At 42.2% G+C, this 20205-nt stretch overlaps 1 protein-coding gene across 2 annotated transcripts in view; it reads left to right on the top strand.

The window, feature by feature from the left end:
* The first annotated feature begins 771 nt into the window (after positions 1-771).
* Positions 772-20205, top strand: part of JAG1 (jagged canonical Notch ligand 1) — a 40343-nt gene continuing 20909 nt past the window's right edge. The window contains exons 1-5 of one of the 2 annotated variants that reach the window (XM_069955592.1): positions 772-1117; positions 1458-1763; positions 16100-16151; positions 18211-18465; positions 18999-19059. In XM_069955592.1, coding sequence (XP_069811693.1) covers positions 1040-1117; positions 1458-1763; positions 16100-16151; positions 18211-18465; positions 18999-19059 — 752 coding nt within the window. In that variant the 5' untranslated portion in view covers positions 772-1039. Of the gene's footprint in view, positions 1118-1457; positions 1764-4881; positions 4923-16099; positions 16152-18210; positions 18466-18998; positions 19060-20205 lie in introns of those variants that run through there. The other variant, XM_069955593.1, reaches the window with a different exon arrangement.

The raw sequence follows: 20205 nt of genomic DNA, 5'->3' as shown, positions 1-20205 counted from the left end.
ACTCCCATGGTGCCCCGACAGCTGAATAGCTGCTTCAAAACTACAACTCCCATTGTGCCCAGGCAGATGGGTCGCTTTCACAAAACTACTACTCTCCTCAGCTCCCATCGTGTCTGGACACCTGTATTGCTGCTCCAAAACTACAACTCCCATCGTTCCCAGAAAGCTTATGCTGGGAATTGTAGTTTCGCAACACGAGTTATAAAACTTTGCACGTCAACCCTTCCCGTAACACCCAGCGCGGACCGTATATCTCCTATAGCCCTAAGCATGTGACAAAGCGCCGTCCTTTTTAGTATTTTCACACGACCTGCAACCGTACAACCATGACACACGGAGACATGAAACAACTGCCCCCAGGAAACAGTGTGACGGTGGTGGTGGTGGTGAACACTTGTGCAATTTGTCTCCAGGAGTGAAATGAATGACGTTTCCCAGCCCTGCTGCAACCCCCCTCCCTCCTCTTCTTCCTCTCCCTGAAGTCAGGGCACAAGTTTGCACTAGCTTCCCCTTTGCCTTGTTGTGGCTGGCACCTGGTCTGTCTGCAGCCAGCTAATCCCTAAACTTCCTACCTGTCTCCCTCACCTAGAGGCAGACATCAGCCCCTTCCTAGCTGTCTCTCAGCTCCCACCCCCTAGCCTGTAGAGAAGAGGAGGAGGTGTTGGGAGGAGGGGGGCAGGCTGCAGCCTCTGACCACCCAGCATCATGAATATTAAGCTGATCCTTCCTCCTGCTCCTCCTGCAGCCTCTGCATAGATGAGCAGTCCCTCTGTGAGCCTGCACTCTGCTCCCAGCTCTCATTGTCTGCCTCATCCAACGCTTTGCAGCTGATTTGCAGAGAGAGAAAAGGAGCAGAATCAATAATATTAAGAATAGAAGAGGCCAGTGATAAAAGGGAGGCTGCTGCTGCCCTCCAGGACAATAGAGGAGTGTGTTGTCCTCCTCCACTCGTGCATGAGCAAATCAGCAGCCTATATCAGAGCTGTGGAGCGGTCCCAGCTATCAGTGGCTTCAGGGCAGCACTTGCAGAAGAGAGGCAATGCTTTTACGGAGGAGAACCCTCTTATCTGACACCTCCTTCAGGCTCCTCATTGCTGCACTATGCTTCCCATTGAAGGTATGGAGCTCCATTGCACCAAGCCCACTTTGGAAGGATCAGCTACTTGCATGCACCTTGTTGCACTTCTACTACTTTTTTTTCTGCATGCATTTAAAGGGACACTACACCCTACACCTCCTTGCTTTCTGGATTTTTTTTTTTTTTATCAGACCTGGAGATTTGTGATCAATATATATATTTAATGGGAAGAGATTTGTTTGTTTAAATTTTTTAAAGGTGTACTGTCCCTTTAAGATGCACCTTGTTGCAGTTAGGGGCTTTGATTTGTGCATTGTGTGTAGTGTGCGTGCTGTAACAGCGCTGCTCACCGGTGTGTCTTCTTGTCTTTTTGTAACAGGTGTCTATAGCATCAGGGTACTTCGAGTTGGAAATCTTATCTATGCAAAACCCCAATGGAGAATTGCAGAATGGCAATTGCTGCGATGGCACCAGGAACCCCGCCGATCGAAAATGCACCAGGGATGAGTGTGATACTTATTTTAAAGTTTGCCTAAAGGAGTACCAGTCCAGGGTGTCCGTCGGGGGCCCTTGTAGTTTCGGCTATGGATCTACTCCGGTCCTTGGAGGGAATTCCTTCAACCTTAAATTCAGCAGGAATACTGAGAGGAACAGGATTGTGCTCCCTTTCAGTTTTGCATGGCCGGTGAGTCACTTGTGAAATGAACTTTTTGTTGTTTTTTTTTTTTTCAAAAAGTCAGGCATTTTCTTGTAGTTGCATGGGGCCGACAGTGTCTTCAGCGCTGTACGTCAGGACTCCGAGCAATGCAAGTGGCAAGATTTAAATGCAAGTAGATGTCTTTTTTTTTAGTGAGTAATAAAAGGATCAAGACATCAGCTGTCAGTATGCAATGGGTTAATGCGACTACTTTACAGCCTGAGATACAGAAGCGGATACAATTGGAAGAGGAGGGGAGGCTCATGTGTAGAGAAGTGGACTGTGATCTCCAGTATGTGACCCAGGAGAGAGGGAGGAGTGCCTGGGAATAGCATGAGCTGCTCCCAGAAACATGTGTATCCTCTGTAGACCCGTATATCGCTGCTGTATTGGAATGCTGGGTAAAGTGGCCCATAAACCTCACAATTTGTCTACGATACAACCCATATTACGTATGTGATGCCCTAATCGGACACGATCAGTCCTTTTGTATAGGTATATGTCTCGCCATGAGCCATAGGTTCCGTTCAGCCACATTGGATTTTGGTGTGTACATACAGTAGGTTGTATCGGTACTGTTTATGGGACTTTTGGCTATTATTATTGCCCTGACTGTGAGTGTATTAGGAGGTCAGAAGTTCGGTCTAATGTTCAAGTAGCCTTGATGAGCTAGAAGTGGACTAATCTCCGCTAAACCTTACTAGCAGTGTCCGGCTGGGCTGAGTTTTCCCATTCCCCCCCTCCCTTCTCGTGGTTTTAATGTTTGTGCGTCTACAGCTGTAAAAAAAAAAATTGGCAAGTGTAGGCTTCAGGGATTTGGAAGGGGACGAATACCCACCAAGATGCAGAGCCTTGTTGTGTACCGGCTGCAGGATCTTTAGATACACCTGTCTGTCACGGCATTGCTTACAACCACCATAGGCGGTTGTATTTTCCGTGAGCTTTCTGGATGCTTCATTTGCACCACTTCCTTCTGAATGACACATGGGCTGCATGTGGTTTACACTGGTAATCTGGAGCTAGACAGGGTGGTAATTGCCCTTTTGCTACCCCCGGGGAGGCTGTTATTGCTGGTGTAAGCGATCCATTTTCTTTGCATGCTTTTAGAAGCGGGCTTGGCACGGATCCACGAGGAGCGGGGCTTTATAGTGCATTGTCGTACCTATGGCATCTCCGAACGCCCTGCTCGTTCCAGTGGTTGCCCTACCCTTCCCCTCCAGCTGTGTCCTTCGATCCCAGCCAGGTGTTGCTGGGTGGGTGTGCGAGCTCCACTGAATCAAGGAGTGCCATTCGGATTAATCATTGCTTATGGTGCCGCTGAGACTTATTTTTTTTTTTATACAAAGTTTCTAAGTAAAATTTGCTCTGTGCCAGTAGTTCACCACACTGTATCATAGGCCGTGTACGGGTTACAGGGCACGATCAGGTGAAGCGTTGCTGAGGATCATATGTGTTTGCACAGAATTTGCATGCTTTGCAAATTCCGCATTGAAGATTGTATTTATTTTGTGCATTTTATTGTAAATGTTGTTTTTTTTTTTTAGGTAATATTACTGGACAAAAAATGTTGAAGTACTAAGAGGGTGCTTGGCATAATTGATCTAATTATATATTTTTTATGCTAAGCCTTGGTGGCTATATTAGCTGGCTACCAGTCTTCCTGGTGTGTGGGCATCCACTGCTTTAACCTTGAGGGGTTTAATTGGCTCAAAGGCCAGTTCTCTTTTGTCTACTGGTGGTTTTCACTCTCAGCCTTTTAGCCTTGTTGTTGCCCAATGGGACCACAGATATTTTTGGTAATGAGGCCACCCCTGTTGTAACAGACTAGCATGGAACCAATCACGTGTCCTGTGCCTGCTACATCGTCGGTCTCCCTGGACGTTTTGTATTCGGCAATCTGATTTACAAGTATATCGTATAACATCCATAAAAAGAATGCAGAAAGATTTTTTTTTTTTTTTTCTCTCCTATAGAGAGTACTGTGCCGTATAGATTCCTCTGCTATGTCAGCTAGGTTTCCTGAGTAGATCTGGAAGTAAAGTTTGGCCAGATACTGGCACAATACCCTGGTTCACACAAGTAGCCTCTGTTGGTGGAGACACAGAGCCAGCTTTTGCTTGCAGTGAGATAAAACTGTTATCAAAAACTACCATCAAAGGGATAAAAGGTTTTATAAAAATTTGTGGTATTTGAAGTACTGCCAACACATGCAGTGCCTCCATTGTTGTGGCATTTGACTTTTTTCTTTTCCTTTTTTTTTCCTTCCCATTCTTGCTTTGAAGGATGGGCTCATTCGGATGTTTGCCTACTAACCTGAGGAAATAAATTCAGGTGTTTGATCCTGAACAAGTAGTTATGTTAGCAGTGCTATGGAGTTATGAAGAGCTACTGTTCTCTTATCTATCAGGAGAGCGACATGTGATGGGTTCTAGAAGGACACTACTATGAACCATTAAATATAGAATTTATGCGGTTTTCTGGACTGAGAAAGGCAAACACCTTCAAAATCCTGATTTATAGAATATATATTATTCTGATATGCATTGGCCACTAGGGGGCACTGTTTCATTGTAGCCTATGACTGTTTCGTGGTACTGGATGTGAGACCTTTATATGGCGGTGTCTATTACTTTTAATATTGTAATATTGAATGCATTTTTTTTTCTTAATCTTCTAAAAAAAAAAACCCTGAATTTTAAGTTTTAAGAAACTGCACTTCCTCCATTGTATTTTTGCATGGATCACAATGCCCATGATTCATCTTGCTCGCTGCTAGTCCATGCATAGACTGTGTCGGGAATTGATGTTGGTGGGACTGGACTTGTTCCATTGTCCTTCCCTTTTTTTTTTTTTTTTTTTTTTTTTTTTTTTTTTTTTCCTTTGTATTTTAGATCTCTTAATTCATGGATTGCATAGCAGACTTCTCTGTTGTGTAGCCATGAGTAATGGGCCTGGAGAATAGGGGGCTGTAAATAAATGTAAAGTCATTGGTTTGACCAAGTTGCTAGGTTACAGGCCGACTTGGGACAAAACAAGTGCACTAAACTCTCCTGCACCTGCAAATGGGAATGGCCTAGTTTGCACAGAGTATCCAGTGTATTCGTTTTCTCCCTACTTTGCCTTTTCCATCCTTCCTAATCGCATTAGGTCACTTTGGCGGCTGTCATGTTTGTATTGGTTTTTGGGATAATTGAATTTATTTGGGCCTGTAATAAATAGCGGCCTGTGGTAATCTGATTCCATATGTCTCAGGCCGTAGGGGGTGATCTATCGGAGCGCTCTGACAGCCATAGGGATATAGAGGGCTCCACAGTGTGACCGAAAGTCTTCAGCTGCATTTTGCAATCACTAATTTTATGAGAATTGTGATAAAAACCAAGGATACAACTGTGGCATGTTGGCACGGCCCTGCTCAGTGGGTTTTTTGAGTCCTTTTTAAGGGACTGGTTTAGGACTTTATTGTACGTTTTTTTGGAAAAGACTTATCCAATGTGGAGCAGTTGCCCATAGCAACCAATCAGATTCCAACTTTCATTTTTCAGAGGTCTTCAAAATGGAAGCTGGAATCTGGTTGCTATGGACAACTGCTCCGTTGTTCCTCTACACTAGGTTTAATCTCCCTCTTTTGTGTTTGTATTGTACCCTATTTGTTGTCTGAGCTCTTTGAGACATTACAGTCGCTGAGCAGCAGGGATGATGGCTACCCTGGCTTGTAGTTTGAGGTGTTTGCTTAGGCCCAGGAAGAATGTGACTGTTGTAGGTGTGCATGTGCTGATAAACTCTCTCACAACCATGGTTGCAGTGAACAAGAGGACTTTAGGGTAAAGAGGGGTCTGTAAGATAGAGAAGGCCAAGGCTGGTCTGCTAAGGACTGACTGTAAGGACTAGGACTCGGACTTTAGGAAGTTACAGGGCAGTGAAGCTCACCAAGGTCCATGCAATATCATAGAAAGTATGTATCTTGGTTGCTGATGGTATCCTGTATTGTGCTTCTCTCTAGAGGGAACCAGCTTTGGTAGAGGTCCATGGTGGACCTTTGTAAAAGGTAGTGTGTAGTTGTGGCCAACAGCCCCTAAGGCCTGAGTGTGTCCCTGTCCTGTAAGTAGGTAGGCTGTCCATAGTATTGGAAATATCCAAAATAGAGTCCCTGTGTACATGAGGGATGCTTAAAGTCGCAAGGGGAAGATAAGCTGTGGCCAGCGAGATGGGGGTCTGTTTATCTGAAAGACGTCCAGGTTATGTGTAACCCAAAAAGTTGAGTTTGGCAACTATCCAAAAACCTTGCACTAGCCAAAGCTTTATAGTTCCATTATGTCTGTAACAATCAAGACTTTGTACTACTGTTGGATGAACAAAAAATAAGCAGAATCATTAGTTCAACTATTTAGTCTATAGACCATTATTTAAGGGGAACTCTGTCACCACCTCTTACAACAAGACATACTCTGCCTGTTGTCAACTTTGTATTTGCAGCAACATTGCTGCATAGTGATCTCTTACATCACAGGGATAATTGAAATGCTTTATGTTGATGTGTATAAAGTGGAACTCCAGCTTCATTAGTGGAACCTGCTGGCGATGGCCTGTGTACGTGGTGATGGCAGAATGGATACAGGCCACCAGACAAGAAATACTATACTACTTTGTACTATTTTTGATAATGCACACTCTCGTTTTTGCCCCCTTGTAGCTATATAGGACTGGTCTACAAGATGATAATGGGCTTCATATATAAGAACCTATGCTGACCCAATCTGTCAAAAGTGATTGATCAGATTATGCATTGCATTGTCTTTCCTGCACTGTAGTGGGATCCATTGCGATGGACAATATAGAGCAGGGATGGGTTACTTTCGGCCCTCCAGCTGTTGCAAAATTACTATTCCCATCATGCCTGGACAGGCATGATGGGAATTGTCATTTTGCAACAGCTGGAGGGCCGAAGGTTCCCCATCCCTGATATAGAGTATAGGGACTACTTTAGGTTTTTGTCTCGTTGATTAAAATCGTTACCAAATTTCTGCTAAAAACTCATTTTGGTTTATACGTTTGGCCTACTTGGAGGAGTAGGATGTTGGGCCTTTTTTTTTTTTTTTTTTTTTTTTTTTTTTTTTTTTTTTTGGCGTCTTTTCCCTCCTCTCTCTTTAGTCTGTATTTTATCATTTACAGGAGCTTTTTATCTTACAAGAAAGCGGCTTCTTTTAATGTCTTCCTCAATCCTTATCAGACTGGGCATTTGCTTTCAAGAGATAGTCGCTCCTTAATGACTGAATCGTCAAATTTTGGGGACAGTATTGTCTCTGTTTAATCCAGATACTTGTAAACTATAACTCCCAATCTGCAGAATGCGGGGGGGTTGTAATTTGTAGTGGCGACCTAATTTGCTGCTGTTTGTATTGCCCCATAAAATGTAAATGTATATTGTGTTTAATTCTGCGCTTTTGGTATTTTCAGTAGTTTAAGGTTGTCGTAGGTAATACATCACCTATAAAATACTGATGAATTGTACGAGCATTCCTCAGCCTCCTCCAGTTTGCATTGAGAATTGATGGGCTGAGCCCTTATGACCTTTCCCAGTTGGATAGATAAGACGTGTAAGTACTAGACGTGTAAATGATGCAGAGCTAACAATTTTTCACTGGCTTTAGGGGGCCTCCATACACCTTAGGAATGGTTGAAATGTATATGGGGGGCTCCCCATGTTCTTCTAACATAGTGTCGGGGGGGAGAAAGATTGGGCATCAGGTTAGAAGAGGATAACATTCTAACATGCTAACATTCAGCCAACAGCTGTATCATCTGTATGGATACTTTTAAGGTGTGGGCTAAAGAAAAATTAGTTTTTCAATGAACTGGTGTCAGAAAGTTAAGTAGATTTGTAAATTACTTCAGTTTAACAACAACAAAAACTTCCAGTACTTATCAGCTACTGCATGTCCTGCAGTTGTGTTCTTTCAGATCTAACACAGTGCTCTCTGCTGCCACCTCTGTCTGTCAGGAACTGTCAATAGGAGTAGCAAATCCACATAGAAAACCTTTGCTGCTCTAGACAGTTCCTGACATAGACAGAGGTGGCAGCAGAGAGCACTGTGTCACACTGGAAGGAATACACCTCTTGTAGTACATACAGTAGTTGTATATCATTTATTTATTTTTTTTACACTATTACTTCATGGTACCCATTTTAAGGCTGTGGTAACACTCCTACAGTAGTTGTCTGATTTTGTTGGAATAAGCTGTGCAGACACTGTAACGTAACCTCACAGACAACCTATATGTGCAAGTGGAGTTTGTGGGCATCATTGGCGTCTCCACTAAAATGGTTCTGTGAACGGTGCTTAACCTGGTCTTTGAGTACAACCCTCATTATGTACCTGCAACGAAAGGTAGTGAATGTGATTAGAAAAATATGGCTGTTTTTTGGCTTGTTTGATGTGGCAGATTGGCTCATTTTGAAATAGGGCTAAGCTGCAGTACCACACATAACCTGTTGACAAGTGTGGCACTGTTTCCACAAAAGGGGGGGATAGCATTTGATGCCCATTGGATGAGTTTACACACACACCTTTAGTAGCCATCATTGAATATAAATGACGTATAGTTATCTAGCAGAACACATATAGCATAAGGAGACTACCTACCTATATGCTGTTCTGCTAGATAACAAAGTCAGACTGGGAAAAAAAGTCACTGGAGCACAATAAGGATGTAGATAAGATAATGGCCGATTGTAATGGTTAAATGATGGGGGCAAGGTCGGCAGTCTGCAGAGCGGACACTCGCCTACACTTCATATCCACCGTGTGAGAAATCCTATCATAAAAATGGAGGCTCTATGGCATCCAAAGACCTTCTGCATTTCAGGTAAATAAGTAGAAAGGGCTCTTGTTCCTGCCTGCTGTGTGTGAACCTGACTGTTGTGCTTGGCTGGCCAGCTGGTATTCTATCTATTAACCTTGCCACCCTTCTGTAACTAGTGCATTTAATTATCGGTGGGATTCTTTAAGATGGCGGGTTAATGTCAAATGGTGGGGAAGGAATTTATGGCCCAGTTTAAAAAAAAAAAAATTTTTGTTCTTGCTAACTTTGGCATCTCTGAAAATAAAAAAAATTCTGTTGGGTGGTTCCTTTTTGGTGTGTGTGTGTGTGTGTGTGTGTGTGTTGTGTGTTTTTTTTTTTTTTTTTTGCTAAAGTGGGCAGATAGGTAGTGTTAGGCCTTGTTCACACACAGTACTGTGTGTTTAACCACTCGAAAAGTAGTTGAAGAACAGTTGAAAAAACAGAAGCAAAAAATAGTTTGAAAAAAGTCTTAAGCCAGCCATACACTTTAAATAACTGAACGTTATGTCTCCCGACTAAACGCGAATAGTGATGGACTTTCGGGTTCGGCTGAACGCTTGTCTTTTGACTCCTGATGGCTGCAGAAGTTGGATGCAGCCCCAGCGCTACCAGGAAAACTTGAATACAGCCATAGGCCTCCCTCGGGCTGCATCCAACTTCTCAAGCCGCCAGGGGTCAAATGCTGAACGTTCTTCAAGTTTGCTCATCACTACACATGAATGCCCGGCACTACTGAATGTTCATATTTCCCTAATAAGTAGTAGAAAGGACCCGGCGCTCACCAAGTAGTTGAGCTAATTTATTATGGTGCAGTAAGTACTGTACCTGATGTCTACTGTACTATAATAAATTAGTAGAACTACTTGGTGAGTGCCGGGTCCTTTCTACTACCTATCTGGATTACCACTATCTGGAAGTGCCGTCCTCCCTACATTTACCCATGTTTCCCTAATGGCCAGGGTAAGGGGGTAAGTTACCACTAGACTTCTTTCATACCAGACTATCCTTCAGTGACCAACAGGATCGGGCCCTGAAACTCCATCACCGACAACCCTCTTCAGCATAATCTGTTGGTGTAGAGTTGGTAGGCTGCCAAACCCACCAGCTGACTTGGCCAGCTTTAGTATAAGGTGTATGGGAACCTTCAATCATATCATACTTTTTACCCCCCACCACCAAGAGAGAAAAAAAATACCCCCTTATTCGCCCTCTTTGACTGCAACCCTCCAACCCACTGTCGTAACACTGCTATAAGTGCATGGATTAAAAAGGATATAAACTAGAGATGAGCAAACCGGGTTCGGGTTCGAGTCGATCCGAACCCGAACGTTCGGCATTTTATTAGCTGGGGCTGCTGAAGTTGGATAAAGCTCTAAGGTTATCTGGAAAACATGGATACAGCCAATGACTATATCCATGATTTCCACATAGCCTTAGGGCTTTATCCAAGTTCAGCAGCCACCGCTAATCAAATGCCGAAAGTTTGGGTTCGGATCGACTCGAGCATGCTCCAGGTTTGCTCATATCTAATATAAACATATGTTAAAGAGAGGTGGGTATAATGCAAAATCATATACACAAACTAAAACAAAAACAAAAGAGATGATGGCAGAAAGCCATGCATCTTTTTTCACAGTAACCTGAATTTAACCAAATTAAGGTTAACCAAATTATTTTTTATATATCATTAACAAAATAATCTTTTTAGCTTTTTATATCTATTTTTTTTTTTTATATACATGCTATTTTTTTTTTTGATCAGAACACATTGTAGTCTGGCCACCCAGACAGGCAATGACTGCTAATATTAACTAAGAACAATAGTGTGGCCATTCTGACTGCACCGAGGATTACAGAACATAATGGGGGCCCATCCAAAAATAATGCAAATACAGGACAAGCAACAGGAAGCAGCAGTAGACTCAGCAGAGCTCGGCTCCCAGACAAACCGTGGACTTAGTTCACACAATGGTAACTTTAGCACATTATGTATTCACAGGATACTCATTATTCCAGTAGGCTTGCCAGATCAGAGATCAGCCCCAGTCTATTGGATACAACACATGCATAGTTTAGATAGTGGCATTTTGTCTGCCCTCCATCACTTGGCAAGACGTCCGCAGCTGTATCGTACAAGTTCATGAATTCGGTTACTGGTTTTTGTGGCTTTGGCTACTCTGGCAATAGACCGACGGGGGGGGGGGAATACAACTTTGTTAATGAATTTTATTTATTTGCAGTTGTTGCTTGATGTGGTTCTCGCACTGTTATTAGGGATGGTGTTGGGCTTCTCACGGTGCCACTGGGATGGCTGCTATCACATATGTTACACATTAGAGGAGCCCTGTGTTTGATGTGCGGTTTGACGGCGGCCGCTGATGGGTTACGCGATGAGTAAGCAGCTTTTATTTTGCTGCCCCATCAGTAAATATGGTATTGCTCATCACTTTTTGTTTTGTTTTTGGTTCTCTAGGAATTATGTGAAAGCTTGCTTTCCGTCCACTCAGCAATTTACGGACAAGGCCCCGACAGGAGCTTTGTTACTTTTTTTTTTTTTTTTTAAAAAGCTTTCGAGCCCGGCTCCCTAGCGGTGACATAATGAGGTGCTTTTTTTCATATCTGGTAAAAGCTCCGTTCTTGGCAAAGTATGTGGAAATTGCAACTACGTGATGCATATGCAGACAACGTAGTGTTTAGTGTCTGTTTGTAGGCAAGGCAGCAGCCAGCGCTTGAGACTGCATGTCTGTCATTATTATATGTGTGCAGGGAACACTGGGAACTTGGGATTTCAATGGCCGTGTTGAATTTGCAATAATCTGATCACTTAAGGCACATTTCCCTTACGCTGAGCAAGTCATTGAGGTTTTTGGTTGTTTTATGGCATGGGTCTCCAAACTGCGGCCCTCCAGCTGTTGCAAAACTACATTTCCCATCATGCCTGGACAGCCAAATCCAAAGCTTTAGCTGTCCAGGCATGATAGGAGTTGTGGTTTCACAACAGCTGGAGGGCCGCAGTTTGGAGACCCATGTTTTATGGGAATCTGGCCACCCCCCAACAAAGGCGTAGCGATAAGGGATATAGGTAGCTGTCACATCTAGGACTTAAATGCTGCTCTGCCACAAAAGACGCAGAGGTTTTGCATTGGGGCCCTGGAACTTGTGCCTGACAACCAATATGGCATCCATTACAGTTCCACCAGGGCAGTGTACCCTCAACTCCTCTCCTACTGCTGTTGCAAAGTTTTGCCACACGCTGTCCTAGGGGTTTCCACCAAGCTTTCCCAAAATCTTGGACGACAAATTTGGGTAAAAAAAAGACCAGACTGGCTTCTTCTTTAGGAATCTGGAAAAGCTGGGTGGGAACTATAATAGCAGCTTAGTTTTTTGTTTTATTATGCTGCTATAGTAGTTGTATTAAAACATGGCATTCTTCTGAAAACTACACAACATGTTGCATCCGGTATGAAGATGGGCTGCAATACACGACACAACCATGAACAGGTGTGGTGCTGTTGCTAAGGATAGCTAAGTTTTTCTAATCCTGGACAGCCCCTGTGCATATTCCATAAAGCCCTCATATACAAGCCTAATTATGGGGCTAATTAGTATTCATAGTAAGGGTAGGGTCACACTACGGAACTCGAGCGGAGAATTTACGCCGGATTCTGTAGAATGTCAGTTCTTTTGGCGGATAGCGGAATCCGCCTGTGCATAGAATGAGCTCTACGGCACGGGCGGAGAGGTGCGCGGCCGTGAACAGGTATGAGCTACGGAATCCGTTGGAAACTCTCCGCTCAGGTTCTGTAGTGTGAACCTACCCTAATGATCATCCTTATAATGGGTCAACGATTAGCTGATCAATGGGATAAAAAAACTTTTGACTGATCAGATCTGTGTGGCCAACTGAATCACAGTAATAGGCCATACAGAGCCCCGTGTGACAGGTGATGTGCGCCGACCATAATAAAGGGCTATGCTGATGATGCATTGTGTTTTGGGAGCAGTTCTGAAGTAAAAGGGCCTTTTAATTTTATTAAAATTAAATTTTTTTTATGCTATATGTGATTGGATCAAATGTGACTCCTTATAGATAATCTACAGGTATGAATATGACACGTATTTGGATATTTTATTGTTATAAAATCATTATACTTGTTATCCTTATCTGGAGTTTAAGGCCTGTACCCTCCACATATTTCTGGACACAAATTTTTGGCCCTAGGCCGGATCTCTAGCGACTGGTGAAGTGTGACATTATCAGTACTCAGCTGATCTTTGACACGGCCGATCTCTCACTGGAATATGTTGACTGTGTGCAGTTTTATTATTTGGGTTGGATGTATATTTATCAGAGGTCATCTATGGTCATGGGAACATTAAAACCTGCTGGTTGCCTTCATTCCAGAGATGAACCTTGAATGCAGCAGGGTGGATGTGAGTGTTCATTCACCCATTATTAAACCAACAGTTCCCATTATAATTGTGAATGAGCTTTCCTCTCGCTCTCGTTTTTTTATTTGGTATTATATCCTGGACCGTATACAGGGCTTCAGGTGCAACATAAGCACTTAAAGGATCAGTGATGGCCTGAATCGGGGTATACAGAGCTGTGACCGCAGATATGGAAGCCAGTACGAGTGTGTGTGTGTGGTATAGGAACACTAATATGGTGAACATTAGTTTTCTAGCACGTGGCAGATTTATTGGCCGCACACTTTTTTTCACAGCTTTCAATCAGTTTTAGGATCACTTTAGAAACTCCAAAAAGATTGATTGACCACCGGCCTCTGGCCCTGACATGGCTTGCTTTGTTTCACATTGGCTAAATAGAGGTTAACTCTTCTGACCTGTTGGACTACTGATTGTATGTCCCAGACATGGTGATTCTTTAAAAAAAAAAATCTGAAAAATTAAAAATTTGAAAATATTACAAACGACAAACTGCATGTTAAGAAAAATGTGTATATATTATAAAATCTGCCATGACTATAGCCAATGATGGGCTATATCTGCCCAGAGGACACTTCTGAGACGTAAAATTTGCTGATTTATGGCTTAAAGGAAAAATGACCGGTAGTTTGCCTTCAGAAAAAAATTACGGCTATAAAAATTTTAAGTGCAAGTTCAAAAACAACAGTTAACCGTTCTGAAAAAGTCCTGTATTCTGCAATGGTTTTCGGACATGTTTAGGGGTCAAAAATAGCTGGCTTGCAAATTACTTAATTACTGTGTTCGTGTGTGTGTGTGTGTTTGTTTTTTGTTTTTTTTTTTCCCGAGAATAAAAATTATTGTTGCCTCGGAGATTCGCAGAGATATCTCCAAAACCCAAAGTGCACAGGAATTTTGTGGGGTGAAAAACTCGAGTTGACCTAGAGATTCACACAACTCGACTGGCAGATGTGGAGTGAATGTGGCGCCTGATTGGATCTTCAGTTAGTAATTAGTTATACGTTTGGCACTGACATCAGTTCGGCATTCCAGGCCTGGCAGATATAAATCATTTGGCCCTACTGCTCTGTGCATTGTTAAAAGACAAATGGGCATGCTGAGGGTGTTGTATGAAATGTTAAGAGGGTTGGTAATTATCAGCAGGTAATACATTTATAAAGACGGTCACATACTATTGTGCTTAATCATGTACGACTTGGCGGTTCTATCTAGATAGGTAGATGTAAACTGTTCTTGCTCCTTAAATGACTTGCCTACAGCACCCATATTGGGGCCCCCAGGGATCGGTGACAGCATTTTTATTATATTTGGTGGGAAAAACAATCTGAGCTTTGATCTCTGATCGTTTTGAACATCTCGACACCTCGCGGGCCTTCTTCTTTCTCTGTATCAGTGGGGTTTGTTGTCTGTAACAATACTGTAGGTTTTCTTTAGCGTGCGATACACATCACCCACTCTACATTAACTGCACTCTTTAAAGCAACTATCCCGTAGCTGTAATGGCTTCTCCTGAAGAATGAAGGTGTGGTGGTAATGCAGAAAGTATTTGGTAGATTGTTGTGAACACTTTTTACAGATTCCCTTTCCTGGGACGGAACAAGTCAAATAAAAGCCTATTAAAAATATAATATAACGTGTAGTAAATAGTCGTAGGCTGTAGCTTCGTTGGCCGTAGCTGGTGGCCTTTGTATTGGAGGCTATGTACATGTCCGGACACATCCAGATTTGCTTCCTCGTCTCTGAATTTTCCCACAGTTATCTGTGAACAAAATGGAATCCTGTTCTTTGACTATGAAACATATTTTAGGCTGTATTCCAAGTGGAGCCTCACAAAGAAGGGCTTTCCTTCAAAGACTGCATGCTCGGTCAAGTTATTAGAAGTAGCTTTATGCTGACTTTTGAAGTTATCTTTGTGCCTACACCTTCAAGGTGTTTACCTTTCTCCATAAACACTCTATGCGCTTCTGGTTTGTCTTCTATGTAATTACCACATTCCATTTGTTTCCAAATGGTTCAGGATCTACAGCTACCAACATCGACGGAGCCAAGTAATTTTCAGTTTAGTTCCTGTCTTGCCGGGCACCAGCTCTGACTTGCTCGTATGAGAATACAGCGGAGGATTTAGCCACTTCTAGTCTCCTTTTTAAAGACGTGTTTCAAAGTGGTCCCATTGTATCTCAACCCCCCGTCAAATCTCTAAGCCTGTGCTGAGCGGAGAGAGAGAGAGCTTCTGCCTCTTCGGCTTGCTTATGGGGAGTAGAGATAAAAGGTGGCTGTATACAATGGCTGGCAAACGTCCAGAGCGAAGGAGTCAGTTTAAGTAGTAGATGCTTATGATTATTACAGGAATGTATGAGATCTCCTGGTCAGATTAGAGCGCCTATAAATGTGACACATAGCTGTGCCCTAAAGGTTTTCAATGCTTAGGTCCTAGGCTTTGTATTAAAGAACCTTTCCTCTCTCGCTCTTTCCAACCTCGCGAAAATTCATCAGTTCTTTCTCTGGTTACCTGATACTTGTGGGAGCAGTGATGGTCTATTGCAGACAAAGCTTTCAAAGAGGTGCTGAAAAGCAAAAACTCCCAGGAGACTTCACTTCAGATGCTCGGTGAATTAGTGTTTGCAGAAGACTAAACGAATGAGCACATATTTCCCGTCCTTAGCATCCGATTTTTGTTAAGTTTTATTTTCATTTTTTTTTTCCTGTCCTTTATTCACCATTATTATGACAGTGTTTATTGGTTCTCCCCAGTCAAATACATGAAACTCATTAGTGTTGACAATGATGAGTAATTTAAGGTGAAAGGTCTCTGCTGAATCAGTCTGGATAAGTTAGCTTAGAAGGGTGAAAGAGGATCATGTTTGATGTAAGGGTAATCTGTTGCCTATTTAGCTTTCAATTGGCACAAACAAAAACATAGATCCGATCTTATCAGAAGTATGTGTGTGTGTGTGTGTACAGTCTATGTATTTTTATTATTTATTATTTGCACCTACATTTTTATTAGATCTAATCAAATATTTTTTTTTTTCCAGAGATCATACACCTTGGTTGTGGAAGCTTGGGATCACAATAATGAGACCAATGGTTAGTATTGTTAAGATACCTACGTTGGGGCAGAATTACTATTGTAAATATGCAAGAATTGTGGTTTTTTTTTTTGTTTTTTAAAGAAAAGACACTATATGACAGTGCCATACTCTGAATCTGGCGACTCATTAGACTCTAGTCTAAACAGTTATCAACCTTACTTGGCCGATTACTGGCCGTTCAAGCCAATAATCGTTTATTGTAATAGTGCATGTTGAAAGACCACGATCAGCCAAAGTGCATGATCGTGGTCTTTCAACCTGTTCAAAGAGCACGATTTGTGCACTGATGGCCGCTGCACATCTCTTCATGTAATAGTGGCGGCAGCAGATTGATGCTGACTTCAATGGGCAGCCCGAACGATCTAAGGAACGAGGGGAAACTACCGCTGTGCTGACAAGTCGGAGTTTGCTTCTCCTGGATTATTGGGCCTTTAGTTTACAGTGTCAAAGAATCAGTTGTGTCTTGTTGTTGAGATATATAAATATATATAATTTATATTTTGCTGAACCTGGTCCAGTATTCCCAGTAATGTTTTACAATATCCTTGTGCCAGGAAAAATGAGGGTAGTCATCTTGTGTTTGACTCACTAATTCCCGACAAATAGCCTGTCACTTTTACTGGGAGGAATAATACATCCAAGATAAGTGTGTACATCAGCAGCCAGCACAGTTGGCATTAGTTCATCTGTTCCCTAGAGCAGTAGAGCCTCACATTTAGAATGTGCCGCCATATGTGAACAGGGAGAATACTGTCTTAAAATGGCATCCTATGGCAATTGTTGTTAATTTTTTCCTTGCATGGCCTTTCAATATGTTCTATATTACAGCTCCATAGTCATATGTTGTGTACTTAAGCCCTATCCTAGTATTCCCGAATAAGCAGCCCGTAAATATTTCAGAATGTTCCTTGGTCCAGGCCTCTGTAGTTTTGCTAGCGGGAAGCACTTTCATGACCACTTTGAGTTTCAAACAAATTTTTAGCCAAGTTTACTAAGCTTATACGGCTTCATCTTCTGAAAGTCAACTCCTTCGTAAAGTACGCATGGGTTAAACCACAGTTTTTGCTCCATCTCTTCCCTTGCCGCATTTTTTCACGGCACAAAAAAATAAACAAAAGAACAGCAACAGTTCATTTCCATCAAGAGACCACAGTGGGACGCTTTCTCGACCTTAGAGTCAAACGGCAAGGGGTTTAGTGATAGAAGTTTGTTTTTATTTCTCCTTTTCCTGCAAGCTAATGGTATTCCCATAGCTGGTCGCTTAAGTGCCGATAAGTTGATCGGGAGAATGACAGCCCCCTCTGTAGATGAACATTTATTGGTTATGAAAATGTTTTGAAATGTACCATGACAAGGGCAGGTGCAAGCCAAGGCTGGATTTACTGTCCCATCTAAGTATTATAGGGAAACTTTTTGAACCATTCACTTCGAACATGTATTATGTATAGAATGAATGGTCCAAGCTATTTTTGGTGTTTGTGGACCATTTTAGGATTGTTTTTTTTCTATTTCTTCAGCATTTTATACTACATGGAAGCCTATAGATGTCTAAATTCTATACATTGTCACTATTAAATTGTAAAACCTACTAAAAAGTCAGGAGGTTCTTAAGTTCCTGAACATTTTCCCCTTCAGTTTGTTGTACAAGGGCCTTACGATTTCTTGTTTGCTGAATGGTCTGCCCTCTGCTTTTCTTTCCACTGTGTGCAGAGTTAAATGTTTTATGATAATTCTTCACTTTGCAGTCAAAGCCGAGCTTGCTGCAGGTCGTAAGACAGTGTCAGATCGTTTAAGTCATAAGGCCCAAGGTACAGAGTGAAATACCACAGATATATACAATATTCCGGGCTACTGTGAAATATTATTTCAGGTTATAATGTTAAACAGACGCATGTTTTGAAAGGACAGGTCGTGTGTCTAGGCATGCTTCCACTTTTGTTGGTTAGGTCCTTCCAAATCTTGTATCCTTTTTTTTATTTTGTAGACATTTATGTCATACATTATAGGTTAACACATAGTTTGATTAAAAAAAAATGTTTTGTTTTTTTTTGAAGAGCGTGATGACATCATTGACAAGGCCACCTACTCCGGGATGATCAATCCAAGCCGCCAATGGCAGACCCTCAAGCAAAATGCTGGAATGGCGCATTTCGAGTACCAGATCCGAGTAACTTGTGGTGAACATTACTATGGCTTTGGATGCAATAAATTTTGTCGGCCAAGAGACGATTTCTTTGGACATTATACTTGTGATCAGAACGGAAACAAGACCTGCTTGGAAGGCTGGACTGGACCCGAATGTAACAAAGGTATAATATATATTTAGGCATTTTTTTACTCTTCACAAAAATAGTCAGTTCTCAAGTGTGCCTAGTAATTGGCTCCTGGTATTGAGCATTGGGTTGTCCATTGGTGTTTATGAATGTTCTGGACTTTCCAGAATATGGGGCTCCAAACTGCGTCCCTCCAGCTGTTGCAAAACCACAATTCCCATCATGCCTGGACAGCTAAAGCTTTGGATTTGGCTGTCCAGGCTTGATGGGAAATGTAGTATTGCAACAGCTGGAGGGCTGCAGTTTGAAGACCCATGGTCCAGAACAACAGTCATTGTGGTCTATGTTTGTAGAGCGTTTCAATGTAGCTGTAAACTCAATTCAGAAAACTTTATGCCAATTGAATATGGTCGCGAGTAGACTGCAGTTGACCCATCAAGTCAGGGAATGGCAAGGCTACATTTGGTCAAAGTCAAGACAAGCATACCATATCTGTTACCATATATTTATGCAATAAAATGACTGACCTTTTACGCTTTTTTTTTTTTTTTTTTTTTTTTTCTTTTTAGCAATATGCAGTCAAGGCTGTAGCCCAAAGCATGGCACTTGCAAAGTTCCCGGAGAATGCAGGTATAGTACAGTACAACTGACTTCTTGAAACTTTTTAGTAGTCAAAGTATAGATGTTCCGACCTAAAATTCCTGTACACAGTTGTGACACTTATCCTTCTGTAGGAGCTATAATGGGATCCTTGCCAGTATACGTCTTAGCTCAGTGTCATGACAGGGGTTAACACTTTGTACTATCCATCCCCCACATCAAGTCTATCAATAGGCAAAAAGTGAGGCATTCTTTAGAATGGGATTAGTAAAATCTCTGGGTCCCTGGGCTCTTGTGAGCCAGCATTTGAGTGCTGAGAGGTTAATGGCTGAGATGGAATCTTGTCAGTAGACACTGTTTGTTGCTAAGCTTTGAAGTTGTCTGTGTTCTGGCTTTGATACAATGGAAAGCAGGTTTTATACATACCCGGACAATTTAATAATTAAAATATTGGGACGACTTGGAATTACGGATCATCTTTCATCTTCGCCTTTGTAGCTTTTTGCTATATCGCAGGAAGGTTACACCACAAATGTATATTTACATTACGGGTATGTATGGATGTGTTGTGTATATGCACACAGTCCAGTTCCTTTTAATATAGCATCTAGCAGAACAGAGTAGGTTCCCAATTCCTTAATAGTCTAAAATTTGAGTATAGAAAATGTACACTAACTAAAATAACTTTTTTTTTTTTCTCGCGCAATTGCCGTTCCATGGCAAACAAAGCAGCCAATGTAACCGAACGAGTGTACATATAAAATAAGTGCCCTGGGCATTGTATACAGTACCTCAGATCAGGAGACGAGGGCTAATGATTTGTGCACTTGTCGCTTAAATAAACATGGCTTGCTGTGTCACTACAAGAACAACAGGCTTTGTTTCCAGTTTTTAGGCCTTTCTCTTTCTATGTCTCACCTCCCACTCGATGCTCAGACATGCACTGCTGCTCATACACTATTTGTTTAAGGTGCAACTTTCCCACACGTTATTTGCATACATGGTCCTGTCTGAGAGAAGCCTGAACAATATATGTAGTGTGATTGGCAGGGCTAGCACAAGAAGAGATAAATTATAGGCCCCTAACCGAGAGAGATGGTGATCCTGGAGACCAGAACAAAAGGGTCTGACCCGTTCCTCCCATGGTTTTACTCAACCCGGCTTGGATCAGCCTGG

The sequence above is a fragment of the Dendropsophus ebraccatus genome, chromosome 15 (genome assembly GCF_027789765.1).
Source record: "Dendropsophus ebraccatus isolate aDenEbr1 chromosome 15, aDenEbr1.pat, whole genome shotgun sequence".
In the NCBI taxonomy this organism is placed as follows: domain Eukaryota; kingdom Metazoa; phylum Chordata; class Amphibia; order Anura; family Hylidae; genus Dendropsophus; species Dendropsophus ebraccatus.
This window is presented reverse-complemented; position numbering and strand designations above follow the sequence as displayed.